The 12,114-nt window shown below is 37.2% G+C and overlaps 1 protein-coding gene across 19 annotated transcripts in view; it reads left to right on the top strand.

Moving 5' to 3' along the window:
* ABI3BP (ABI family member 3 binding protein) overlaps positions 1-12,114 on the top strand; it is a 162,935-nt gene that overhangs the window by 136,915 nt on the left and 13,906 nt on the right. For all 19 annotated transcript variants that reach the window (XM_082073943.1, XM_082073940.1, XM_082073934.1 and 16 more), the window contains 2 exons: positions 734-946; positions 4,543-4,654. In XM_082073943.1, the coding sequence (XP_081930069.1) occupies positions 734-946; positions 4,543-4,654 (325 nt within the window). The remainder of the gene's footprint in view (positions 1-733; positions 947-4,542; positions 4,655-12,114) is intronic.

The following is a 12,114-nucleotide window of genomic DNA, read 5'->3' as shown; positions in this document are numbered from 1 at the left end:
GGCAAGAGCTTATTGTTTATATCCAGTAGAAGTTTTAATTTTAGAACTGCTTGTCTTCAGTAGTCTTCCTAATTTTGAGGAAGTACAGAGTATAAGACATTTGCCTTGGAAGGTTTGTTCCAAGTCTTGGTCCTGTCCAACTCAAAAGGGTTAAGATTTTTCCAGTCACATCGAAAACTGCAAGTTTAATTACAGAATTACTCTAGTCTAAACTTGTTACTCTTTCTGGTGAAACAAAGTGGTGATGGGCATTAAATCTTTGTATTAGCATAACACTCAAAAGCTGAAAATGGAGTTGTAGTGTCATTTTACTATAGAAGAACTACAGTTGTCGTATGCAGGGACAAGAGTTGGACTCAATGATCCTTGTGGGTCCTTTCCAACTCAGGACATTCTATGATAAGTTAATGATGCTATGTTATAACAGAAGTTAATTCTGTCAAACAGTGCATATCACCCACTAATACCTTCAGAGTAATATTTCATCAGTGATGCCAATGGGAAATGGGGTGAAGGCAGTGCAGATTCCAGGTCTAACAGCAACAAAAACTCCAACAATCATCTTACTATTGAAGATATGATTTCTATTTTTAAATATTTATGTTTGAATTTGATTACTTGTGCAGATTTTTACTTGGCACCCTGAGATGGAAGATGTGCACTAAGTGAAATGGTGTTGATATTTTGTGAAAACATTCTGTATTGAATAACAGTTCTTTCCTATTGCTCTTAGCCCCTCATGTCAAGTACATGAAGAAAGATGATGATGTCCCTTGCTCTATTACAAGCTCTCTTGAACATTTTCCTCAAGAAGAAGCTGGCAGCAAGGAAGAACCTACTCGTCCTCCACAAAATCCTCCCACCAATCTCACAGTGGTGACTGTTGAGGGTTGTCCAACTTTCGTCATATTGGATTGGGAAAAACCAGACAATGACACTGTTACGGGTTGGTTTGATTTCTTTACTCTGTTATATCAGAATATTTTATTTTCAGCTTATTTTTACTTTCACAGTGGTTTTATGCCGTTCATAAAATACTTTAGTCTCAAGGGACTCTTACGCCTCAGTGTTTTTATTTTGTGTTTCTGTCAGCTCCAGTGTGGATAAGAAAAGGCTACTAGATGAGAACAAGATTTTCACAACTATATCATTGGTGTCAGTGATGAAACAAAAGAAGTCTGACTCTTTATCTTCTCTTAATTTCTGTCTTCTCTGTGTACATATGGGACCTGCTAAGATCTAGTCAAGAAGTTCCAGCAATGCAACAGTAGTTTTTATTATATAGATGCATACACATAATGTAAACATCTTCCTTGACTAGAGGATGCTGTTGATCAGTGCGCCAGACACAATTCAACCTTACATCCATCTAGGAAGTCAGTAGAACTCTGCCGCCAGAATGCTTGCTGTACCCACCAGAGAGTCATCACGTTCTCTATGTTAAGAGAATCTGTTTTGTGAAATATAGAGCAAGAAACATTCACTGTTGCTTCTGAGACTTTAGGTGGAAACCCTTACTCTGTTCAGTTGTAATAAGCATTTGCAAAAGTTAACTTTCCATTAAGTTGCTTCTTTTCTATAAGACTATTCTTTGAAAAGTAGGACACCTGGCAAACCCTCCCCCATTCCAGAAAAGATAAAAACCTTCTGGAGAATTTGTGACTAATACTTATTTGGCTTTACTGACAGAAACTTTGGGTTTTAATCTAGCTATCTTCCTATATAGATGTAACAGCTTTCCCATAAAAACCATCTTCATTCTTTTTAATTTCAATGTGTAATGCATGTTTGTATTCTGTAGCTTACAAATACTCTCATTGAGCTTGTCTCCTTCATCCTAACTTCAAAAAAATATTCAGTTAATGACTCACCCAAGGGCACTTTCTGAATTCAAGGGAAGGCATTGAATTCCATTTTCGGAAAACAGTGATTACTTCATATTGGCATCAGTGTGACATTACTTGTTCAGACGGACTTAAATCAAGTTTTCTGTCATCTCTTTTTATTTTTGTAGTTTGTGCATGTTTTTTCAATCATCTGATTGAATGCACTGTTTCAGATAGAGCTGTGGAAAATAGAAAATGTAATTTTTTGAGCCATTTTTTGAAAATGTTACTTTGCTTCACTTTTAGCTATGCACGAAAGGTTTCATTGTATTGGGTATTCCTAAAAACAAAGTTGTGCTTCAGTAATGGAAAGGTCTGACAAATAATAACCAAAACAGTGATCAAGCTTACCTCCTTGTTTTTGTAAAGGCTGCAAATGTCAGGAATCAAGACCATTTTGCTGGTGCTGTGCTACTCCTGTTGTGTTGCCACAGAAACGTAGGACAGTTTGTTGTCTTGTGCACTGAGTAACAAACAGGTACTGGATGCACTCAGTAGCTATTTGTGTGTATGAGCGCACAGGTGTGCGTGCCCATTCACATGTGCTGTGTTTTCCAACTTGAATGAATTAAGAAGTTCAAATCACATATCGACTTGCAGCTGCAGAAAGCACAAAGATTGAATTCCTGGCAAGTTGCTTACTCATTCTCTATCTGGATGTATGTAAGGCAGTGGATATGCACCCTCTCTCCCATACTTCCTAATAAACAGAATTTCTCTAATGAGGCTTAATTAGGGCAGATAAGAGCTTTCCTGGGTGTTTTTTTCTTTTATTCTCTGTGGTTATTTCAGCCCTTCATGGCTATATAGAAAAAGGTCTTTGTTTCCAAAAAGGAAATGTGTGGAGAGAAAGCACAGGTATGTTTTAGACAAATATACAGTAATTCTCAATGTTAATGTTGGTCATTGCATTGGTGTCCCACTTGAAAAAAATGAGCTAAAGTAAAAGGCCTCTATTTACTTTGTTTTTATTTTTCCCCTCTCATCTGAGGCACCTACTCCTGCAGGTCCACAAGTTGGTTTTTAAAAATGATTAGTTGGTCTTTTGCTGTTCATGGGTGACTGTTGTGGGGAGGACTTCTGAACAGGGAAAATTTTAAATCTTCAGTATCAGTAGTAATTCCTTTCTTCATGATCACTTTCTGACATATTTTTAAACCTGTTTTAAAGTTTCCTGTTGCTCTGTATGTGCTCTAAATAACTGAGTCTATTACAAGGTAAACATGAAAAGATGCTGTGTAGAGGTCTCTTTGTAAACTATTGCAATGAGTAATCTGAAATTTGCATGAGCATACATCTATATAATTGCTCAAATAGAATTACTGTGATTTAGAAGCTTGGAATTTTAGAACATATTTTCTTATGGCCAGTCTGCATTTTCATTTAACCACATTGTCTTACATAAGTTACCCCAGTGGTTTTGATGTCTGCTTTTTGCATATGAGTTTGCAAAGGAAACACTATTGAGTTCAAAATCAGATCAATTTGTGTGTGTATGCTCATTTACATACGCATCTCCTGCGTTTAGTAGGAGTGATGATCTGAGAGTCCAGCAACAATTAAGAGTGTTTTCCTTTTTAGCACTAGATGCCATGGCAGATGTTTTGTCTTTCTGTGTTAACAAATGTGTCTCCTTGTATTGAGAACTGAAAAATTTAGGAAAAAAAAAATGACCTACAGCTTCCAAGCATTTAGTTAAGATCTCAAAAATTAATAATATCATTAGAAAAAAGCAGGAAAGCAGTTTTCTATGGGTTTTGTAGTTGTTGATATGTGATCTCTGGCCTCACTGCTTTATTTGTTGTGTTGTAGATCTAAGTGGTCATTGCAAATGTTCTTTGAAAACATTCTTCTTTGCCAGCTTATACTTGGCAAAGCCGCATTTGCTGTTATAGACAGGTTTTAGGAAGGATCTGGGGAGGTTGTGAACTTCTTTGTGAAGAGCGGAAAATTAGCAATATACTCAGTGTCTTCATTAGAAGAGGTTGTTATGAATTAGAACAGAGGTTGCCTGCTAGAGAGAGACTGTATCTTGGACAGGGCTATGACTGAAGGGATATCTTCTTCCCAAACATCTGTTGTTAATTCCTTGTTCAGAGCATGGCTTCTGCTTGGTTATATATCCCAGCGAGATGAAAAGAAAGTAGTGAGACTATAAATCTTATAAATACAGAAATGAATTCACGCAAAATTATTTCATTCAAAACTGGAAGATTCCCTAAGTGCACAATCCAAGTTAGTTGGGCAGTTTCCTTTGGAAATCTTAACAATATAGGTCTTATTTTAATTTAATCAAGGTTTAAGCATTTAGAAACTGTGTTTTCATCTTTGTTACTTTTCCATCCAAACTCCAGAATGCTTATGCTTGTTTGTGTTTGGAATGTTGTCACTAGTGTACCTTTGGGTAGAGGTGAGTTGCTGAGTATCTTCTATCTCATAACTGAATTATGAGGAAGGATGAGGGTCTAGGCACTCAGCAATCTGGAACTGGATCTCTTTTTTCTAACAATTTTAGCATGCTATTGTCCCAACTGGGTCACATAAGATGTCCTTACAGAATATGGGAGTGGAAATCGGATAAGAAAACAGAGAGTAATGAAGAAGCTCAAGCAAGACCTGTTATTTAAGAAAATTTCTTTTTACTATAATTTTCCAGAGTATGAGGTTGTGTCAACTGAAAATGGAGCAAGTGATGGTGAAAAGGAGAAATCGATCACCACGACAAATCAAACCCATTCTACTGTGGAAAATCTAAAACCTGACACAAGGTAATTAAATAAAATGATTTTCTAAGCTAATCTACCTAATTTAGACTGTTAGCTCTTTGCCACTTCAAATGAAAATACATGTGTATAATACAAGACCAAAGTGATTTTACTCCTGTTCTGATAGGAAAAAGGTATGCTTTGGTTTTGCTTTCTTTTAAGTTAACAGACCAGACACATCTGAGGAATATTTAGGACATTTCCAAGAGTTTATCCCATAGATGTATTTTGTGTCAGTGTCTTGAACCAGCCAGAAAGTTAAAAATGGTCAGTGAATTCCAGTTGATGACATAGACCTCATGTGACTAGTCCAAATAAGCATTCTCATCCTTAAAACAAACAAACAAAAACAAACAAACAAATAACTGATGAAAAATTATTCTTCTTTTTTTGTGGTAATATTCAGAGCAGGGAAGAAAACCACTTGTCCTGTGTTTGTGTTGCTTATTGATTGCATGAGAAAGTTAATTAATGACACATTGGATTTTTTCCTGTAAGACCATCCATTTGGCTTTGGTGACCAGATTTTTCTATTTCTGATAAACTGCTCTTTTCTATTATTATACTTAAATTGGTAACAGGGAACACAATTCTCCATAGAACCCATCTTGAATCTTTATTTTTAGGAAATATGTGGTTTAATCTGGAATGTTGTTTCTTAGCTAATGTACTTGTGACCAGCAGCTCCTAGCAGGAGGATTGAGAAGCTATTGCAGAAAGTGGAGAGGAAGGGAAGACAATTAGAAAAGAAAGGGTAGGGGAAATTGTAATACCCAAAAAGAGCTTCTTTGAGAGATTCTAAAACTCATAAGATGGGCTAGAAGTGCTACACATTGCATCAAGAACACCTCTGTTATTTCTTAAAGGCATGTGGCTTGTGAACTGCAGCTATGTTGTTCTGTCTCGGTAAGAGGCAATTAGGGTATTTTACAAATACAACTGGAGACAAAGCATCAGTTTCCTCAGTCTCTTCCTCAATGATTTGAGAAGGCCCAGAAGAGACAGCAAAACAATGTTTTTCTGGATAGTGACTGAAGAAAGGCAGTTAGTGCTGCTAAACTTGTCAGGCTGTGCTGTTTGTGTTTTCATTTCACTTATGCTTTGAAATAATACATTTGCATTTTTGGGTGGAGCTGAGTGCTATTGATGAGATTCTCTTCTATTACACACTCAAACTCTTCATGTCACATATGGTAACAGAAATAGGATGGATTTGCTTAAGTGTAAAAGAGACATGGAAGCAAAGTCAAGTCCTTGTTGCTAACAGCAATGTCCAGATGGCCAAAAGAGAAAAGCATTTTTAGACTATTTTTTGTTCAGAAAAGAAGCAAGGTGGAGGCAGGCAGGCCCAGGTGGAACCATTGGAAAGGTCATTAGGAAGGCAGGAGCTATGTAGAAGCAGGTAAGATGGTTCTGAACTTTAATTTGTAACTCTGTTAATCCTATGAGAGGACTTCTGGTTTCGGTAGGCAAGAGCAGACTAAAGACCATGGAGAAAAGCTGTCTTTTGGAGTGTGGATTTTGTTACAAGAAGCTAGTTATCAGATCAATACTGACTGGTGGAGGCTGACTTAAGACATAAAGGCACAACTTATCCCTTATGGGGCGCTGGCTGCTATTCCCACCCCCCAACCTCAAAAGCAAAAGACAGTGAAAGTCTTTCTGGATTCAGGAGGCTTGAAACTGAAAACCTTTGGTATGAATTGCAATGATGCATGTCCCTCAAGTCATACAGGATTTAAAGCATGTAAATCCGTCTCAGAGTGGCTCTCTTTGATTATACTCCCTCTTCAAAATCTGTGTTTCTTAATTTTGAGGACACCTTGAGAGCTTTTGCAGAAGCACAAGAAATTTTACTGTTATGATTTGAATTCAGGCTTGTTGGCACAATAAATTCAGGGAAAATAAGAAAGTGATTAAGGCAGTTGGCACCATGTAGACAATATCAGTTTTGCAAGGAATGGCATATGTCCATGATAAATCTCCTGTCTGTCAGAAGCTGATTACTCTCTAAGAGGAAGAAAATGGACCTGCAGACAAAACTGACTGAAAATAGGAGGAATAGAGTCAATGAAACACAACTCAATAAATTAATTAACAGAGTCTCTGAAATGCCTGCAAATTCATCAAGTAATACATCAAAACTGGGAAGCAGAGTTTTCCATAACTAGCCTTAAAGGAAAGAGTTGTAGAAGAGGTGGAGCTCAAAAAAAAAAAAACCTGGAAGGGGAAAACATCCCTGTCACAAATGATCAACATTTACAAAACTACCAGCAAGGATGTGGAAAGAGAGATGCTCAGTAGCAGAAGGTGGATTAACTGGGGAAGAACCTATTGGCCTTGAAATGTTTTAGAGAAGCTGACAAGCTGAATTTGAGTCTATTTTTTCCAGCTTTCCTGAAGCCGTCAGTGAGGCTGTGTGAATCTCATATGCTGCTCTGAAGGTTCAGTGCATCCAGAGCTGAATACAGTTCAGGATGAATCTAAACCAGACAGACCTAAACAAAGACTTTCCAAAGGAATAAAAATGTTTGTGAATGTGGTATCTCGGTCTCCATGGGTAAATTTAAGCCAAAAATATCCTTTAGCAGCAAGACAATTGAAGCATGTAATTCTCCAGATGAATGCTTCTCAGGAGTGGTGCATGACAAAGATGGTCTGCAGTCACATTGCCCAGGGTCTACTATCCTGTTGCGGTAAATCTGGTAGGATGAGTTAGTGCCTCTCCCAGAAGCGAAAGAATTAATCACCCACATTCCCCAGGAAGGAAGCAAGATAAACAGCTCTTAGGTGTGAAGAGGACAGAACAAGCAGCAGGGAAAAATTGAGTGCATCCAAGCCTGCCAGATTGTGCTGTTTGTTTGCTCTTCACTTTTGCATTCTACTTTCAAGCAGGTCATATTGCTAGACCTTTGGGAAGCTCTGCAGTAAGCCAGAAACCCATCTTCCTTTGAGTTGGCCTTTTGACAAGGCAGCTTTTAAAGATTAGGAGCTAATGGCCAGACTTCGAATATTTAAGAAATCTGGATGGTATTAGTGAGGCAAGAATAAGAGATTCTTCCAGTCTCTCATGAAAAATTGCATGTGTCACTACAGCTGTCAGTAAGTACAAACATAGAAGTTAAATGGAATACAAATTTCTCTGAATCAGAGGATTATCATGCAGTATTCTATGTGTCCATTTAGCTGTCTGAAAAGTGACTAGATCCAAAAAGACTTGTGTTGACTGAGAAAGAAAACGAGTTCTGACTTTCAGTTATCAGGTATTTGGTTTTAACAGATTCGTACCATACTAATATGTAAATGAAAATGGAGTTTCAGAGGCATGCAACAACCTGTGAGAGTTACTTTTAAACAAATAAAGTTGTATATATTATGGCAGTTTTTCATATCTCTTGTTTGTCTTGTAATATACATGCGAGCTTTTTGTGTCCTTGGTGACTTGATTGCAAGATATTGAGACTCTGAGATGAGAGTAAAATAGTGATTGAAAAATCTGTCCAACTGTGAGGACATACATCCTTTAAATAAATGTGAGGCATAGTCAGCCGCTTTCCAATGCAACTGTTTGATTAAAGAAAAAAATAAATCTAAAGGCTCCAGTACAATGTGATTTTGTTGGAGTGCTAAGACGCTTATTTTTTTTGCCCAAGAAAAAGTACATGGTATCTATGCTCTTTCACAGTAAGGCATGAATGACAGTTGACAATGTAACATTCATTTAAAGGATTTTTCCTTACAGGATGAGTATGTTGGCCTCTTTTTCACCTGCAGAACTACCAAATATGGAGCTTGCAGTATTTCACTATCACATGTCAGAAAACTTCTGATAGTTTAATTAACCTGGAAAGTTCATATCTCGATAACCATTATTTGTTTGGTCAGAGTTCTTGAAACTGCTACTGTTCCTAGCACTAAGCTACTGAGTCCAATCTAGAATTCTGTTTAATTTTGTCAGATATTTTGTTCTTGATTGTAACTTTTACCTGAAACCTCTCAAAGCATGTAGTAAGGTTGTGCTATGTGAGCTAGATGACTATATATAGATCCTTCTTATACAGGTAGTTAGTTGGATATAACTGGTGTCTAAAGAGAAAAACTTTCTCTTGTTTTATCAATGTCTTCTGTTTAAGCATTTCTATTGTAGATGTGCTTCTGTGATCTAATAATTGCCGATAAAGAGCTATTGATTACCTTGTGCTGCAGTTGGCCTTTGTTACTCTTTACATTATTTCCAAGACTTTTAGAGTTGATCTTGGTCATATCTCACTCAGCCGGTTTTTGCCATTTTTATCCTTCTATTAGTCCTTCACTTGTTAAGTTAGTGAAATAGCCAAATTCCATTCATCCTTCTTTCTTCTAGTTAGAACTAAGTACTGAGCTACTCAGTTTTTACTCTGTTGTTCAAGCAGTGAGTGTCTATAATTACTGTGCTTGTTGACCAATCCCGAGCAACCTAATGTAGCTTTTATGTTGACCCTGTTGTGAAAAGGGGCCTGGACCAGATGACCCTTCCAACCCAAATTATTGTATGGTATTGTCTCAGGGGTAGTTTTGAACTTGTAAATCTCATCTTTGCCCATTTTCTTTAATGCAGGCCATGGTGGATTTGTATGTTAACGCAAAGAAAAAATTAGAGGAAGGCATGCGCTAGTATGAACTAATCTGTCAGTTTAATTTTTTCATCCTCCACATGGAAATTCTGCAATTATGATATTGAGAAAACTGCCACAGGTTTTTTTTTTTTTTTGAGAAATGTACCATTTATTCCACTTGGAAAACAGTCAAAGCCAAACCGTAAGACTGATCGCTTTGGTCAAGGCAATTACAGTCTCACTTCCAAGCAGCTGCTTGAGGAGCGAGACCTGTAATATTCTAACTTGCCCTACAGGTCCCTTGGTTTTGAGTTTCCTTGCAAGGCGGCTCACACTAGAACTCCTAGTTTCATTGGCATACCCAGGACTCCATGCTCTTTACCTATTCTTATTTTTACATCAAAAACTGTCCTTAAAAAGAAAGCACTGGAGTAACTTCTCCTTTGATAATAGTGAAGCAAGATCTCCCGTGTGTGCGTCAAGGTAGGGTCATTACACACAATTTTCTGTATTTCCCTCCTTCAGGTGCTTTTTTGTAGTAAACTTCAAGAGGTCTGAGATAGAAATGGGCTTACTGTGGCTTTTGTTTTCTTCATTCTGTCTCTCATGTAGTAATGATGGTGCCCATCTGCATCTTCTCCTTTGTTAAAATGGGTTTCACTGACCTGCAGTTTTTTCATGGACCTTTCCTAGCCTAGAATATTAAATGCAGATGTTGTTATTTTTTTGCTTCCAATTCTATTTTCCCATTTCCAAAGGAATTTTAGGGTTTGGGGTTTTTTTTACTAGTTTTGGAGTTTTCTAACTCCTTAAAATTGATTGATTTATTTAAGTCTTCCACTCGTCTGATATATTATCATTTTGATGACTTTTTCTGCTATTTCTGCTGGTTTCTCTGCCAAAATATGTAGTTCTCATTTCTGTATCCCTGCCCTATCTTGAATTTTTTTTTTTTTTTTAATTTGGTGTATATTTCCTCTTTCGTTATGGTGTTTTGTTTAAGGGCAATTAAGTTCATAGAACATACCACTAGTGTCCAGGAAACTTTGCAGCACTAATCTCTATACAAGGCTTTAAAAAAATACTCTGAATATCATTGAAAACAGTTCTCATGCATGTTTGTGTTGGCTGTAATTGGAAGGTAATAAAGAAAAACATTAAGACTGCAGTCAGATGTGCAAAATAGCTCTGGGGAAATTCAGGTAGCCATTAAAGTAAAGGAGGTATGCCACCAGCCTGCTGGTGTAGATTTTTAATGGAAAAAAATGTATTAATAAGAAACAAAATGGCTGTGATGCCTGCATTCCACAACATTTTAAAACTTCCCTTTAGGTATTGATCCTTTGCCTGGCTGAGTAGTTTGGTGATTTCAAATATACTTATTAGATTGTGTCCCAAGGCAAAGTGTATTTCCAGACATGAAGTCTCTCAAGAAACATAAATAACTGGAAATGTTTAAATCAATAAATAAATAAACCCAAGCCCCTGCCACCAACAACAGCAACAATCAACAAACCAAAACTGTAAAGTAAACCTGAAATGTGTAGGACATATGCGTGTACCAAACTGTTTTTATAAGGTGTGTGGATGGTGTCCTTCAAAACTATTTTCATATGTCTTGCAAGAGGTGTGAAACAAAAAGATAATTTTAGTCTGATTTACTTCAAGGCTATACCAAGTAAGTCTTCAGCCCCCTGCTTTTTATGCACTTACACACAAAAATTAATACCTACCTGCTCATGCTGTTATTACCATTATCTCCTATTGTTTTGTATTGCAGTTAGCAGCCAAAATGTGCTAACCAAATACAAGGGGAAAAAAAAAATCTACCAATGCATAGAGCTTAGCTTCTGTTAACAGCAAGGGTCAAGAGCTGAGAACTACAGTGGAAGTTACAATGCAGAAGAATGCAGAAAGTGGCAGAAAAATACTGGAGTTTTTTGTACTCTTTATTACAAAAGTAACAGATTTTTATACCAAATTGCTGGTGATGTAAGGGTTCATGGGTGAACATTTCCTGTTTCTCTCAGCCCTTCCAACTTGATTAGGAGAAAGACTCATCAGACAAGCACAGGACGTTTTTTCTTGCTTTTTTCGTTCCCCTCTCTTAAACCTGGTTTTATTTGCTATGTCTGATCACACTGCTATCCTAGCACACTCTGCAGAGACAGAGAAGCTCTGTACATCGAGGCAGTCCTGCTTGATTGTCATTTAAGCACCAGCATCTCCCCAGCAATTGATCTGAAGTCTCGGGACTGTACTCAGCTACTCCAGTCATCCCATTATGGTGAAAATCTCTCTTCACCCATTTTCAGTTCTGTGATCTTCAGTCTTCTCCTTCTGCATTATTTGAAAAATGCAGGAGCATCTGCATCTGCCAAAGTTCCATGTGGAATAGCAATTTCCTATGGTGGAAAAATGTGCTCTGCACAGTCATTACTCTAAGTCAAGTTCACTGATTCTGCACAAAGACTTTTATTGTCTTATGCAGTTTGGGAGGATTTGGGAGGTCTAGTCTCCAAAGCTTGTAGGATAGCGACCTTATAGATATTAGAGGTGTGATGCATGTTGAATTACTGCATATACTGGGTGGCAGAGTTTTGGTATCATAGACACACAGATATAAAGATACTTGGTAAACTCCAGTTTCTCATGAATAAGTCTAGCTAAGAGGTAGACATGGGATAATCATTATATAGCTTTCCTATTTCCCTTTATTAACTTAACTTTGTACTACATATTTTTGTGAATCTCTCAGCATTTTTTCCCCACCCCTTTGGTTGGTATAGGAGTGCCTAAGATTGCAGCAGGTACCCTTTTTTCACCTTTTTTTTTTTTTTTCAGATCTTTCACCTGATACACAAAAAG

The sequence above is a fragment of the Streptopelia decaocto genome (genome assembly GCF_964273445.1).
Source record: "Streptopelia decaocto genome assembly, chromosome: 1".
NCBI classification, from domain to species: Eukaryota; Metazoa; Chordata; class Aves; order Columbiformes; family Columbidae; genus Streptopelia; species Streptopelia decaocto.
Note: the sequence above shows the minus strand (reverse complement) of the source record. Positions and strands in the feature narration are given on the sequence as shown.